Genomic DNA, 16,911 nt, shown 5'->3' with positions numbered 1-16,911 from the left:
CGCTTTATTAACTCGTTTTTCGTACCTAAAATCGGATCCAGTATATAAATGCAACAGTTTGTGTAGTCAGCTATTATTATCCTTCCGCTAAAGTCGACTGTCAGTGCCGAGGCTTTCAGTTCATTGAGCAGGTATCGTCTTTGAAATGTTCCATCGTTTCCAAATACCTTGAAGGAATTAAAGTTTGATAGTTGCAAATGCAAATTCACATTAGGTCTGACAGATCTAAACAACCTACTTAAGAATTAAACGGTCACTCATGAGCTTTTTATCTTAGAGTTAAGGATAGATAAGTTTGAGAAGAGTAATACGATGCCTGATAACATTATCGTTAAAATGGATTTTGATGTTGAATTGAATCATACAGTTTGTGGTTGAATTGAAACAACTCAGTTAATATTCTTGAAGCCCAAGAAAATCATAGAATCAATGCCATTTCAAAAATATTGAGAAGGAACAGAATAAGTCTTTGATTGGAATTTTGTACCCCTTTCTTATTTATGAAAGTTTTAACGACCACATTTGCATACAATTCTACAGTTCCAATGAATTTGATAGGTTGCATACCTGTATACGCCCTTTGAGTCTCTCGCATACAATTATCTCTCCACCAGGGCCAACACCTATGCCAGTCGGGCTCTGAAACTGACCATCCGCCATTCCTCTTTCGCCAAAAAGAAACAGGAAATTCCCTTGCTCGTCAAAAACTTGCACTCTGTGGTTGTTGTAATCTGTTGCTAGGATACGCCGTTGGCGCACATCAACTGCTACAGCAAACACACCATTAAATTCTCCAAAATTTTGCCCTTTTCTGCCAATCGACTTCACATATAACCGAGGCTCTACGTGATTTATAGGAATACTTGTATGTTGCTCGTAAGAGTTCTCTGGTCGTGAGTAGTTCGGTATCTTAATCGGTGAATGCTTGCTTATAGCGTTAGTACTATCACTTAATGCATTTATGATGAATGGACTTCCAGGTATATGCTGGTTATTGTATCGTATAGTAAGCTGTAAAGGAAAAGTAACATAGCTTCACTATGTGTCACAGCAACTTAATCTACCTGCGCCTTAGTTTGAATTAACACTAGCAATACTGATTATGCCGCTTTATACAGAAAGACCTGCAGTCAACTTTCTTTTGCTCATTCTCAGATATGCAGTCCTTTAGATAGCAATTTACCCATTTCAACGTAAGCTATAAACCTCTCAGTTTCAAGATATCAAATCATTTAAAACACAGGTCTCTCCCTTTATTTCCTTCTCGCAAAAACGCATATAGCTTTATATCTCAATAACATATTAACCAATGCAAACGATTAAAAGTTTTAGTTGAGTCATTTCACCTGATGTTGCCCGACGGAATATGTTCTGTAGGACATTGAAAATGTCCCATCTGACTTTTCTTTTATCTGAAAATAAGATATTTGATGCATCTCATACCAATTGTTATTCACATTCTATGGACATCTTACCATGTTATGTGTACTTTACGTTGCATATGCAGATCATTTTTCTTGCACTGAAAAGCTATGCTTGTCCAATGATGCTCTAATTTGTTGAGCGAATGCATATGCATGTCTCCCTGTAAATTCTAAACTCTAAAATTCTTCCTCATTTAAGTAAGCAAGCCGTTCTAGCAACTTTATTTGATAATTCCTTTTAAGAACATTGAGATGACGCTCGCGTAAACCTTCCCTTTTTTATCAATGTAACAAGATCGAGTCATTAAGTCATTTATTCACAGAGCACTATAGCATTGGGGGGCTCTTTCCAATCAGAAGTCAATAGTGCTACAGCTCGTTTAATATGCCAACATATTTTTATCATTTTCCTGTTTGTTGATAATGATGAAATATTACCTCAGGAATAATTATACCAGTATCTGGGGTTCGCAGCTCTGCTGTTATAGAGTCTTTGCTTGCTCTCCTCTCTATCCCAAATTGATTTCTAGAAAAATTATTGAAACTAGAATTAATACTTTTTCGTGAATTGCAGATAAGTAATCGGCTAACAACAAGAGGCGGCGCCAGCCACAAGGCTCTCTGGGGGGGGGGGGGGGGTTGGGGCAAAACAAACAATCTTAGGGCACGCCTTTTTTACTGTCAGAAAAGGCCTGTTTACCAACAAGGAATGCCAATTTTGCGAAAAAGCAAAAGGCCATGACTAACTTCTGGCTACGAAAGGCAGTTCAAAAATCACAGGATTACATCAAAAAAATAAATTGCCAAAAAATTACCCCTCCCCTAACTTTTTCTCATCGAATTCAGACGAAATACAAAATCGATTCTGCTGAGAACTGGGGGGATGTCTTCCCAGTCCCCCCCCCCCTCTCGTGGCGCCGCTACTGCTAACAACAGTATAAGGTAGGAAATGCGGTGGCAAGATTGAAATACTTAAAAATATGATTCAGATCCTTCAATATTAAATCAATTTCACAGACATTGGCAGCCATTTGTTCAAAACAGATGAGATTAAAATTTTTGGATTCGATAAAAAATATAGGATTAAATCTAGAAAAAAGATCTAGATTGAACTTATGGCAGTATCAACAAAAAGTGACTTACCTTACTGCCAAAGACAAATTAACAGTTTTTCCTTTGCTGACATTCGACTCCATTTCACCATCAATGCTACAGCGCAGTATTTCGACTTCTTTTGTTGCTATCTGTCCAAATTGCTGTATTGACGATGTGATGGAATCGACGTTGGTATCACAAGACAAATGGTCATTTTCGTCAGGCTCTAGTTTTAATTGCAATTTTAACAGATTTTTCAAATTTTCACAAAGCTGCTTTTTGATAGTAAGAAGCTCAGCTTCACTGCTGAAAGATAGCACTTGTTCTGCAAAAAATGGAGCAAAAAATTGCAATGAGGATAGCAAAAGCATATAGAAGATAGCAAAAAAGGAGCCCAACTTGTAATGAGGCCACAAAGAAGGTAGCAAAAAATTAAGCCTTGTAATGTAATGAGGCCACATAAAAAATAGCAAAAATATTATTTTCACTGATCTTACCAGTAAAATTAGTCGAAGTACTAAGCCGTTTAAACTCTTGATCAAATAGGTCCATTTGCTTTTTCAGTACCTTCTTCTTATTCATCACTAGCACATCCAAATCGGCAAGCAGCTGACTTTCTCTTTCTTGAAGAAGTCGAATAAGCCTTGGTGTTCGTTCCTGGATCTCATTTCGAATCAGGTCCGACCTCGCATCAAGTTTCCGAGCTGTTTCATCAATATCCTGACAAGCCCTAGACAGTAAAGGCACCTTTTGCTGCAGAGCTCTGTGCAAGCTCATTATGTCTCCTTTCTGAACATCAACAGCTTTTGATAGGATTGTATATTCATGATGGGAGCTAGGGTGTTGTGTCATTGTACATTCGCGGCAAATAGTATCCTGACACGTTAGACAGAAATATCTAGGGGATAACATTGAATCGTGTTCATGGAGCGAAATAGAAGGTGGTTTGTAGCATTAAGGATGTCATTTAGATTATGCTATGCTATGAAGTTTCCTTGGTCAATCGACAGACTGAGGTCAAAAAGTCAAAAATCATGATTAGCGATAGATCAATTTCATATTAATCACGACGGACATTTCCTGCAGTAAAAGAATTTCGGAACAAAATAATCTGTTCGTAGTTTTGGTGTACACTGTACACTGCAGCTCAATTCCATACCATCTGGTTTGGGTCAGCAGTCTTTCCTTTTGAGTCTAGTCACCGAAGTTCTTTCAAATGAACATCATGAAATATCTCAGTGAGAATTTTCATTAATATTCGGTTAATAGAACCCTACGGGGTTGTGATTATGTAGGATCAGGATGACGTAGAGGCAGAAAACACCAGATTTTAACAGCTGTCGTCAGACGTAAAAATTGAGTTGGGCCGATCCTTTCCAAAAAGAAATCTCATTAATGGATAGAGAAGTATTAATATTCAACAGATGAATTATTAATGTGTAATGCCGTTTTACAAAACAGATTCGGGCACTTTCATCTGCAAAACAATTTTGAGTTTTTTAACGCGATAAAAATAATAAGGAATTTCACAAAGAAGTTAACGGGAGCCATATGACATCACGGGAGCAGTTATCAAGCAGGAAAAGTTTATCTAAACAACAGTATCATATATATCAATGTTTATGTCTGTCTGTCTTGCGAATGCCTAAGTATTCCAGCTTTCCGATATAGTTTACACGTCAAAAACAAAACCTTTGTCTCAAATATGCAGCTGCAAGACATGACCTGCAATATGTACTAGAAGCGAAATAAAATTTGTGCAAACAGAAGTGCACACACCACTAATGCTGAAGTATAACTTTGATAAATAAAGCTGAGATTTTGCATAAGAATTTCATATCTTCTGATGCCGAAAGACTTTACATCTTACGATTTGATGTTTCATCACAGCTGACTTTTCACAATGCAAATCACATGTCAAGGTGTTGCTAAGAAATTCCTTCATCCTTAGTTTAGGAAAATCTTCGCTTGGATGCGACAGATTTCATATAGAATCTCCAAAATTTCATATAGAATTTCTTTCTTCAGCAATTGAAATCTTTGATAAAAACGTAAATACACAAAAGAAAAAGAAATGAAAATTCTAAAAAAGAGAATAATTAAAGAGTTTAAGTACATGCTCTGATATTGGTGCAAAAAATGCAGTTTGAATTTCTGCACAAAACAGATGCACCTAATTGAATTTTCATGGTAACTTAGATTGTTATTGCAGCCACTTCCAACGAGGCAGATGTTTTGCCTGACGATGCTATTAATAGCTCTAGATCTCACAAAAAAATTAAGGCCCGAAGAAGGTTTTTTGAGAATGAAGAACTGCAAGTACAAGAAAATACAAGAACGTAAAAAATACCGTTGTTTAGAGAATAGGGCCTTCTCTTGACTTGTAGTCAAATGTAGCATATTGTCAGATTTATTTGCTCTCGAGTTAAGAACAACTATTCATCTTTAAGTCACTAGCCCTATAATACCTCTTAGAATTGCAATTTGTGAGGAGGGAGTGAGTGATAAAATGGATATGTCCAGAACTTTCCTGCTTTATGCGTCCCTTTGGAGGGTATATGGCAAGGGGTTGTGATGATGTGATACCTACATTTTTGAAAGTCGCCTGAAAAAATTTTCTGCTGGTCCCAAATCATAGGCTAGACATATTTGAGACAATACATTTACTCATTGGTGTTATCGTTGTGGGCGTCACCTTCTACACCTCCGTCCATTCAGAAAAGTCAAGGTACGCTATTGTCAATCTATGTATAAATCTCTAAATAACCGTACATACTGTATCTTTTCAACCGGGTGTACTGCACAGGTTATTGGTCGATGTAGAAGCCTCCAGGCATCCTCGCTCATCTTTATTTGTTCGAGTGTCAGAATCTAAAAGCAAGAAATGATGCTTCAATGAACCGTCAACTGACATTAATGCTAGACTTTATAACATAACTTATTGTATTCTGCAACTCATGCAGAACTATATACATTATATCATTGTAATATGTTGCATCATCATGGAACTTGCTTTGGGTGCTCTTTGAGATTAGAAAAGTAGAAAGCTCGAACGATATAGCAAGTAATGAGACTGTTTCCAGCTCTACGGAATAACACGTGAAATAAACTCAAATACATTACTTAAAATCCCTCTGCAATCACATAACATACTAGAGATAAAATGCAATAATCATTGGTAGCTTAATTAAGAACATTGTCCAGCAAATATTATCCTCTTATGTGACAGGTGTTCTGTGACTGCGCCCATCAGACAAGCCGATTCTAAGGTCAAGATAAATAGATAATATCTCACTCTTACTTTTACAGCAATTCAACTTGTAAATATGAAGAGTAAAATGGCAGGAAAAGTCCAAGAAGCTGAGGATGAGGTCGAGTAAGAAAAAAATATCAATTTTCATTGATTCACATAAAAGGGTTCATCAAAAAAAATTTGACACATTTTTGTTATCGTCAAATTGAAATCTGTAAAATATCTTTTTTTTATTTTTTGTCATTCGTTTGCGTTAGTGTAGAGCAGTGTAGATTCGAGTTTCACAAAACATATTAAAAAATACCAAAATTTGTGACCCAAATGGTGATTAAAAAATTAAATGGGTTAAAAGCTCGTAAGAATAATATATGAAAATAAAAATAAATATATAAATGTAAACTAAGTTTTAATGAGAAAATTAAATTGTTCCTTACAAAAGGGGGAGGGGTTAATAAATACGGAAAATGAATTGACATTAGAAGAGAAATCGATAAAGGTTTGGCATTAGCAAAAAAGGAGTAGAGGCCCTGGTACAACAAAGAGCCTCAGCTACCCTTACCACTTAAATCCTGGTTGTAAACACAAAAAATTGAAAATTGATCAAGGAACAAGAATGAAATGTAATGAAAAATAAAACATTACCTGGTGATCTTTGGTGATTCGTACTCTTCCATGGGCGCTGTGGCAAGCGTAGCATAGAAAATCCATACAGTCGATGCATCTAGCGGTAGCAGGAAGCTGTTCATTGCAACTGCTGCATAATATTGGCTTCTTGTCACTGTTCTTTACAGCAACAAAGTCAAGCATATTCAGAATGATAAAATTTGGAGGAAAATCTTTAACACCTTTTGCCTACAAGATGAGAAACCAAAAGAGTTTGATGTAAAGAACATTTGTTTTGATTTTATTTTTAAAAATACTGCTGCTTCAATTTACTGTTATGTGTAGGCAAAGTTTCCTTTCTTAACAATAAATCTCTAGGATTAAACCGTTTTCAGGAAAATTTCCAACGCCATGTGCCATCCATCAAGCCTATGGTGGTAAAGTAAAACAATTGCGCCATGACCTAATTCTAACCATAACCCAAAGAATGATGCAGTATTGGACCAACTATCTGTATCTTCCCTTCTTAATCTAAACGCAATTAGAATAACGAATTAAGAATATTTCTTTCCGCCTAGCATTCTTTGCCTAATAATGCTAGCCCTTTGTTATGTGATCTACTTACTCCCGTAAAGACTGCAGAAATGAGGTAAAATGTAAAATTTGATATTAGAAAGTTGTAGGGTGATATTTTCTGCCTTTATATTGGAAAACGTCTCATCTATGTTATTGATGGCTTCATTTAGCAAAGAAGGCTAAATCTCCCGATTTTAAATCTGGAAGTCTGTGGAAAAAATTTTGATTCCTAATTAGGTCTCTGTGAAAAAATCTAAGCACAAATATTGAATTAAACCTACATATATATCAGAAACAGGTGCTTTAGTTATAGGATAAATAAAGGGGTTTTTGCATGAGGTTATTTAGCAACCTTAATTCCTAGTTCTTCAAATGGATTAAACGAGAGGCAGGTGAATAGAAATTATTAAAATTGCTTTTGTTTTACATCGTCTTTAATTTTCAAGTGTGCATAATTTATGTAAAAATCAATAGACTATGTAAAAACATTGTCAAGCATTTATGAGTTTTACAGCAAACGAATTTCTCAAAACACTTAGTGCAACTAAACATTGATTTAAACCATAAACCAAACTAATACAATAAAAAGACAGAGTTAGCTTACTTAAATTCACTCGCATTTTCCTTTACTCAGTTTCACAAGAAATTAGATTATATTTCACTGTGACGTATATTGACATATTTTCCACAATGAAGTAAGCCTTTGTACTGAATAAATGTTAATAAATCCGAAACCTTGTGAACTGGAACGAGGCAAGGTGAAAGCTGATAACCTTAAAAACATCTAAAATGAACTCTTATAGCAGACAATAATTTGTAACCCCAAACTGCATTTTAATGCTTTCACAACCACTATTAGGAACAAGCTGTAATTGTTTTTTATTATGCTAGGGAGAGACCCAGAAGGCTATAGTTAAACCCTAACAAGGAAAAGCGGAGGGGGGCTTAGAAAAGTATGAAGAGAGTGTGGTGAGATCAAGTTTGTTGATATTTGTTTGGAAATAAAAAAGTTGCAAGAGTTAGGAAAGCAAGAAGACGGAAAGTGTTCTAAAGTTCACAACTTATATGAAGGAAAGATTAATTTATGGATAAATAAACGATCTTAGAAAGGTACATATCAAGGACGAAATGTATCAATAAATAATCACGAACAAATTTTTTTAGGTAAACAGGGAAAATATATCTGATCTCTTCGAAGTAATGTCCATTAAAACACGTCTAAAACATTATCTGAACAATATAAGGTGCTTAGAACAGATCTGAAGCGTTCTGACTTATTTGTCTTCTACAAAAGAAACAGCCTTTAAAAAATCTTCAATGTCCAATGTCCTAGAATTTTAGCTTTCGCCGAGTTTTCGGAACTCACATGAGATACGTTAGACTAACTGTCTGAGCCCGCCGGGATCAAATCAATAGGTTCAAGTTAAACTTTGTCAAGTTGAAGTAGCAGAGGAAAAGATATTATACCAATGTTTTAATGTATTTTCCTTCGCCACTTCAATGTTAAAATTTAATATGGCTCTCTAGCTCCAATTTCCAAACGAGGCTAGAACAGCCAAGTGATCCCAAGCTTCTATAGGATAGGAGATTCATCGCTTCAATTTCAAACGCTTTGAAAATGAAGCAGCAAATGCTTTTAATATGCCTAGGAAGGAGAAATGCTGAAATTCATTGACACCTTTCTGAAAAAAAAACCATTAAGCTTGAAACGTAGGTCACTAGGTTTAATTTTGTCACATAAATCTTTGCTAGATGAATTGGTGAAATATCAAGACACTGTTCCATCATCGGTCGGAATTCTCAAGAAATCAAACCCTAAGACGTTTTTTAAGGTGAGTATAGTTTAAGAATTTTAGCAATAAGGTATGAAAGATATATTCTGAATAAGATTTGCTATTCAAACGCCATTCGGACTCATTAACATCTATATCCCAACTTAGAAACAGTCAGACAGTCCCGGTAATCGACTCGTTCCAGGTGCCCCTGCTTGACAATGTCATTGAAAAAACTAAAAAAAGGACTTTAGTAAACCTTACGTCACAAACAATAACTGTTTTAGAAGAGTGAACAGAGATAGGTCTCACAAATCAACTCTCCTTTCATAATTCGGCAAGTAAACTCAATAGATTGTCTGACTGAAGAAATAGAGAAGAATCATTTTAGTTTGCTGATCAATAATTGTTTGAGTAAACAGTGCATTAAAATGACAGGTCATCTATGTATTATTAATGACTTCCGTTGTAAATTAAAAATTTTTAACGGTTCTTCGAGTTACTGATCAAGCATTTAAATTGCTCTCTGATCGGAAAGCTAAGCCAATAAGATGCTAAGCGGAAAAATTTTGACAAGGCTAGAAATTTACTAATATCAATAAATTTAATACATCATGAAGTTATCTTATGTAATCTTGCTCTGTTTGAAGATGTAAAAAACCACAATATACTAAAACCACATCGAAGTCATACTGTTAAAATGGTGGACATAATCAATGCCAATGATAAAATGAAATCGCGAGACAATATCAAAATACTGTTCATTTATCGATCAAAATTGTAAAATAAACAAGCTCTAAGACCTTTTTGCGAATTGGGAGTTGCATTTGATGACCAAGAAAGATGTCAGGACTAATTTGAGCTCCCAAAGTGTCTGAAAATCCCAGAGAAATAATTTTGAAAAAATTTTGTACGAAAGCAAGACCTGTCTAATGTTTAATATTAATTGTAGAATGTAGATTTTCTGATATTTTATTCGAATAATTGCATGTTTTTGTATGATAAAACCAATCATATTAGACTTCATTTTTCCATCAATTCTGTTCTAGACTGTGGTACTGTTATATTTCTATAGATCATGGTATTGAACCATTAATGCAGAACCAAAAATACAACAAAAATGCATAAAAAACCTTGATTCTTTAATCACGGAAAATAAAGAGAGTAAAGGAAATTTTATTATATCATTGCAAAGGTAGGAAAAATCTTGCAATATTCATTTGCTAAATTTTGACACTGAAATTCTTAGCAACGATTTTCATAAGAACAAGAGGAAGTATAGGACTTCAAATAGAATAAAGTGAACTTATAGGTTAACTCACCATAAGTGAAACTTCTTTTCTGCAGCTGTGACATGTTATTGTGGCAGATCTTGGGTTTACTGTGTGCTCAAGGCATCTTTTGCAGAAAGTGTGTAAACACGGTAGAAGTCTCGGGTCGTTGTACATCTCGCCACAGAGTGCACATATCAGCTCTTCTGGTATTTTGTTCGCGAGTCGATGTTGTGGTTCTTCTCTTGCTGAGGCCATGTTGGGAGGTTCCTGAAACATAGAATTTGTACCATATAAAAATTCTCTGAGGCCGTTATGTATCAAGCCTGTCTCTTGAGTCAAATGTTCCATCCGCTGTTGTGGTGGGAGAGAAACAGAGCTATGATCCATTGCTTGGTGTCGCGGTGAACTATGTTTTAGCGGAGAAGGCATATTTCTTTCACGAATTCCAATGCTTTGACGAGTCTCAGACAGGTATCTAAATGAGTCTGTTGTTTGCGTAGAATCAGCTTGGCCTGAATACCGGCTTTCCATTGCGCTCGCCAGGTAGTTGCCGGATATTCCCTCCTGGCTTGAGTTCTGTCTATGGTAACTTGGCCCTGTTGCCATCACCGGCTTCTTTTGATACATCTTCAAAGCATCGATTATTATTTTTTCTGTTTCTGGATCACATTGTCCTTTGTTTTGATCCATTCGAACTTCATTAGCACTGGTCAACCAAAAGCTGCACGGATTTTTATGTGAAATTTTTTGGCTTACCAAGTAACCGTTTTTACTCGATATTGAAAATACAATATTTAAGCGGTGATATTTCAGCGTTGGGGAACTGATCGCATTCTACAGGTGACCAGATTCCTTCAAAGCTAAATGCAATGTTTGTATTTTGCCAGACTTGGTAAGTGAATTAACAGTCTTAGAGCACCATGGCTTCTATCAAACAAACCAAAATTCTTCAGCAGTCAATATTGCTGCCGCCATCAGCAAATGTTGATGAATAAAGTGATAAGGCAACACGCCAGAAACGTTAACTGCAACAACTAAAAGCACCTCGCAGATTGTGTTGTCTCTAAACCTGCTTTTTTATCCTAGAAAATTCAAGTTTAAGGGCAGAACCTCCGTTTTATTGCGCCAGTGGTTGTTTAACAGAGCTCCCGGCAGGTTTTTCCCTTGCTGCGAAGTCGTTGCTGCCCTAGCAGTATTGTGCTGCGGCGAATTATCTATATCTGTTAATTTTCTTGTAGAAAGATTATGTTTGCAGGAACATTCCAGAAGTCATTTTACGTCTCTTTTCTTGTAAGAAATACTTGTTTGCTTCTTCGTGATCATATTTGCACTACGTAGAATATCTTGGCAAACAAATGTTTTACCAAATTATCACGCTGATTTCCACCAGTGAATCTCGTTGGCTAAATTCTTCCTGTACCTTAAGCCGTATTCTTGAAATTACACAATAGTCTTTCGTGTCCATTCATTATCAAGACATAATACGAATATACATAATTCTCAGGCCTTTAGCGCGATAATGTATTGCACCTGTGTCTTCCTCTCTTGCTTCTCATGAAGAAACAGACCTGCATAGTCCCTGACTTGAAGTATATAGCACTCTCCTAAGTGGGTAGAATGCAGCCGCAGAATGTTCTTCCAACACAATAAATCACCCGCAAGACCGTTAATAAAGCGAAATTAAACCAAACTGTCAAGCAGCGAAATAAAATCAATTTGGTACTGGAATTAGTCGCAAACGTATTAACCTCATACGATGAATATGGTCTAAAGTCACCTCGATCTTGTCTTAACCAACCATAGTTGGGGATATCCAGCTCTTTATTTATCTCTCATATCATGTGGTAACACATGGCGCGCAGATAGCAACATATTGCAGAAGTTAAGGCTCTTAAGGGCTACAAAGATCTGTCTGACTCACGATATTTGGCTAAAATGAAGCATTATTTTATGAAAGAATAAGATAGTAATTGTCTATTAAAAACTGTATATCACCTGGTCCCATTTCCGTTGTTCTCTGTCGTAGAATAAAAACATTGGTGAGAACAGTGTGCTTAACCATTAAAAGTACCATAAGGCGAAGCACAAAGAGGCAGATTTCCAAGTCGATGTAAAGTACAAAGTGCAGGATATCAAAGTTGAACTACTCCTAGCTGAAAACTTCATAAATCGACTTCATTGTTCAAGAAAGAACTACTATTGAACAATTGAAGTGGTCAACACCAAACAGCTGTCTTCAAAGCTTTCTGTAAAAGCTCTTTTCAGCACAATGACGATAATAATGGCGCTTTCTTGAAAGCTGAAGTAGTATGTAGCTGTTTGGTGGTTACCAGGTCCCCCGGAATGAAATTTATTGCATAGCTTTCCATGGTATTAGGATTGGGCGAGATTGGCTTTTCAAAGCAACCATGAGCTAACCAAATCAATGATAACCGCTAGACTACGACACGAAGTGCTGGCCGCTTGAATTAGTCAAATTTTTTCCAGTATTTCAAACAAGCTGCGGTGCTCATTAAAGATTCATCGAGTGAAGGTTTTGCTGAACTATTTAGATGGGAGTACTGCTAAACTTTGACGCATGAAATCGCTAAATTGAGTGAAGATCGCAGCTGGTAAACAAAGGCTCGCATCTTACATTAAGTCAAGTCTATTTACAGAATCTGTTTGTTTTGATGCTTGCATACGAAACTGCATTCTACTCTTGGTATTGTAATATTTTCATCGAGCAGACTTGTTAATGGAGGAGAAATCTTTCATCTCACCGGTATTGCGAATTCTGTCAGTAAAATTCGAATCAGAATATTTCATGGCATCTTCATTTCAAAAAGAAGCAACATTTCCTTTTTTTAATGATGCTAAAAATGTTTCAACCTGAATTACTGCTTTTATCCTCTAGTTAAAGAGGTTTTCCTACTCAAATAATACTTTTCTTCCAAGCAGAATTTCTGCTATGATTAACAAACTGCTCATGTTTCACTAAGAGGAGGATAAAGAAAGAACTAAACCATTGAAAAACAAAAAATCACTGCAATTTGTTCCAACCTTAACAAAAACTGTTGATGCTTTCATACAGTTGTTGTTAGTTTATTGGCAAAAGTAGTAACGTTATGTACTCAATAAATGTTTGATTCTGAATTGCAAGATATTTCAAGCCTTTGCTAGTAAGGTCTAGTCACACAATTATTGTTTTTCTTGGAATGTCGATTACTACACCGGATAATCTTTTCTAAAATGAAACTCGAGTTTTTCGTCGTGTTCCTCATACCAAAAACAATGTCAAAGCTATACTTCCCAACAAATGTTTCAAACGCAAAAGAATTTTTGCCTTCACTAATTTAACTTATCATATCCTTAACTAATTCTGAACTCGTATATCACTTACATTGTTTGCAAGCATAAAATGGAAAATACAGAGGACTTTAAAGCTTTCTTCATACCAAATAAGACATTTTTGAAAATATTTAATGTCAGATCAATATCATTCTCTTCTCTTGGAAAAGAAGTCTTGTTTTAACCAATCTTTCTGCTTTCTTTTTTAGAATGGCAACAGTGTTTCCCACCTCAATGGCTTCAAAGTCATATCTACAAAAATCTTGCGAGGCTTAACTTGGTTACTTAATATTTAGCCTTTTCCAGTAACTCAAATGTTTATAAGTGCGCGATACTCATTTATGAATTTTTAAAACCTGTAGCAGCTAAATCGGATTATCTATATATGTTCTATTCACAGTCTTCAATAACTCGGAAAAATTTACATGTTTTCTCACAGCGAATCTGTTAAAAGTAACATTGTATCTTGACCTCTAGAAGTGAGAAAGGTTTTCTATGACATGAGGCCAGAAAGAAATAATGAACATTTTTAGTGATTGAAAAGCATTGTATCCATAGAGATAAAATGAGATGAGACACAAATGGATATGTTGGAAAGATTCAGAACAATACCTCATTAACCAATCAGATTTCAAGAATATGACAGCAAACGTGCCTCGCAGCTAGATTTAGGCCTTTTTTGCACGTTTTTGCCACTAACAATACAAAATAAACGCGGAATATATGTTCAAAGATAACCTAAATTTTTTTTAAAAAAATTTATTGTTTGATAAATTTATGAAAAAATTGTACTCAGTAAAAATGTTTTCGCAATCGCTAGTTGTGAACACTTGAAACTGTCCTCTTCAAACCCTTCTAATAATTAGAGGGGAGAAAGCACGAAAAATCACAGTTTTTAAACCTTACAAGTTGTTTTATTTAAGTCATTAACAAACATGAACTTACCTTAACAAGCTTACGATAAATCAATTCTTGTATAAAACGTTTTTTTACACCAATTAGTCGGAACAAGGAATATAAATTTTCATTAGGAGGTCATCAATCGGGAAAAAGTTGAACTTCTTCACGAGTTAAGAAGTTGGCTTATTACATATGATGAAATGTAGTATAGTATATGTTTTTAAAAGATCAAAGCTCAGAGTAGAAGAAAAATATAAAAAGCATTGCAAATGGAGCCGTACACCAGTAAATTCTAAATATATCAGAAGGTCAAGCAATCATAATGGCTATCATAATTCATAACTTAACGCGTCAGTTTCATGAAAAGACAAGATCATCAATAAACGATAACGATAATTAGATATTAATTATATAGAAAGGAAATAGGCAGTAAGAAACCTCTTCAGGTGCGGTCAAAACTAGCAAGGTGTTTACTGTCTGGCATGCACGTTAACAAGAAATGCCAGCTCGGGAAACCATCCTCTAACGTTTCATTGACCTTACACATAATTTGCATTCATTATGAACCCTAACAATATATTTTCTCAAAATCGCAGCAGGATACAGATAAAATTGCTAAGAAATACTTTAATCCCTTGAAGGCCTGGTTTGGGACAGCTGCCATTAGAATCGCTTTCTTTAAAAAGTTATAGGTTGAAATGAGCGAAAATCATCGAAAACATCTCCATGAAATTGGGAATGCGAGCCTGAATTAAAGCATCGATGACTGTTGATAACTAACAGTAACCGGGGATTTTGCAGTTGGTTCTTTAGACATTGTCAATTAGGATATATAATGAAAGACGCAGCATGTAAATAAAATTTTGTTCACTACAACAGCTAATCTAGTTGAGATAAACTGATTAAGACGGTTCTTCATCGACTGGGAGGTCGTATTGAATTCCGAATTAAAGTCAGGAATGCACGTTCTCCAACGGCAGCTCTCAGTACAATTCTATTTAGAGCTATATATTTTAGCATCTTATTATAACATCTATCATCATGTTTCGTCTCCTTTGTTTTAAAATCAAATTTTCAAATTTCTGCAAGAACTCTCTCATTTCCAACTGGAAAAAGAAGAGCAACCTCTGCATTTGGTATTTTACGTTGATGACTTTTTAACAAGACAAAAGGCAACCTCTTGAAAAAAGATTCATACTTGAATAATGTATGTAAGATATTTTGAGAAGAAGTTCCTCGTTGATAACATAAGAACCTATTCCTCTTATCTTTGGAAGCCAATCTAATCTGAAGCTGCAGAGACGGACATGAGGGAATATCTTGTGCATCCAAATTGAGTTTCAGCTGCCAGATATCAGCTATCATTGACAAGATTCTAGCTGTTTACTTAGAAATAAATCCTAATACAAACGATAAGGACTACAAACTAAGCAGCGAGAAAGAACTTTTTTGTTTGATGGAAATGAAACACATAGTATGAATGCAGAGGACCTTCAAATTCGGAGCTAATTCAAGTTCTTCAGTCGGCCTAACTTGACTGTTAATATTTCAATGAACCAGATTAGAAGTTGCCTGTTTTCCATTCTGATATTTTGCTTTAGACGGTACTCACAAAAGGTGCATTTTCAATGAAAACCCATTTTGTAATCTACTCACTTTCTGACCTGTATTAGTTTCGAAGAGCTCCGATGCATAATATGATCATGAAATAAGAACTCGTACGGCACAAGAAAATTGAGCTGATTAAAAAGATTAATTTCAAACTTAATAACCACATCTTTTATCGTATCGACATTGATCGTTCATTTTTCTGATTATCAAGAAATAACACTTTAGAGCAAGCAAAAAATTCGGGCATGGTTGAAAAAATTATCGGGAACCGATTAACTTTCTTGTACATGAATGAAAATAGCCTGACACCATCATACAGTGCATAACATGTTGTAAAACAATGCACGAGGAGTTTGGGCAAGAGTACAACGCCTTTCGGAAGGGTCACATACGCGTGTGACATCTGATCTGTACTGTAAAAGTACGCTCTGACGGCGCCCCGTATACCAAGGCGAAATATCAGCCATCTTAAATATATTTGTGTTTGTTGTCATTTCTTCTAGGCGCGTTGAGGTGAGGTTTCATTTTCAACTCTAAAATAATCACTTTTTTACTACATGGTCCATAGACAATCTTAGTATTCTTATAACACGGCCACTGATAACACATTAATGGGATTGATTTAGAGAAATATGTGGATATGCAATTAAATGTTAAATCAATCTGTATATACCCAGGGGGTTGTACAGTAACGTGGAATGTCTTCGTGTTGGCAGCAATTATCATATCTTTGTGGGGAATCAAAAGCACGTGGAACACGCAAAATTGTTTTATTTTACAAATGAAGCTGCTTTTTCGAGAAAGAGGTTCCGAAGCAAAACCGTACCGTACTTATGCGTTCAAATGAACTTAAAAGTTACCCGGTATGGCTCCATACCTAATTAAAAGTGGAATGGTTTGATTCCGCAAAAATGATAGAGAGCGTATCGGATTTAAGCGTAACTAGATGTCAGTTCCATAAGATATGATTTTAGAAGCCATTATGTAAAGAGACTAGGCACAACAAGCTCGACGATTTTTGTGAGGAATCAGGTAAAACCTGGAACAAAACAAACATTAAAAACCACACCTGA

The 16,911-nt window shown here is 35.5% G+C and overlaps 1 protein-coding gene across 7 annotated transcripts in view; it reads right to left on the bottom strand.

The window, feature by feature from the left end:
- LOC135681927 (dynactin subunit 2) overlaps positions 1-16,911 on the bottom strand; it is a 53,997-nt gene that overhangs the window by 2,444 nt on the left and 34,642 nt on the right. For 4 of the 7 annotated variants that reach the window (XM_065196582.2, XM_065196583.2, XM_065196584.2 and 1 more), the window contains 9 exons: positions 10,046-10,264; positions 6,415-6,624; positions 5,296-5,390; positions 3,017-3,417; positions 2,568-2,844; positions 1,863-1,950; positions 1,347-1,412; positions 568-1,011; positions 26-167 (listed from right to left, as the gene is read on the bottom strand). In XM_065196582.2, the coding sequence (XP_065052654.1) occupies positions 26-167; positions 568-1,011; positions 1,347-1,412; positions 1,863-1,950; positions 2,568-2,844; positions 3,017-3,417; positions 5,296-5,390; positions 6,415-6,624; positions 10,046-10,264 (1,942 nt within the window). The other 3 variants (XM_065196585.2, XM_065196580.2, XM_065196581.2) reach the window with 3 other exon arrangements.

The sequence above is a fragment of the Rhopilema esculentum genome, chromosome 16, assembly GCF_057945365.1.
Source record: "Rhopilema esculentum isolate cy_ngs chromosome 16, ASM5794536v1, whole genome shotgun sequence".
In the NCBI taxonomy this organism is placed as follows: Eukaryota; Metazoa; Cnidaria; class Scyphozoa; order Rhizostomeae; family Rhizostomatidae; genus Rhopilema; species Rhopilema esculentum.
This window is presented reverse-complemented; position numbering and strand designations above follow the sequence as displayed.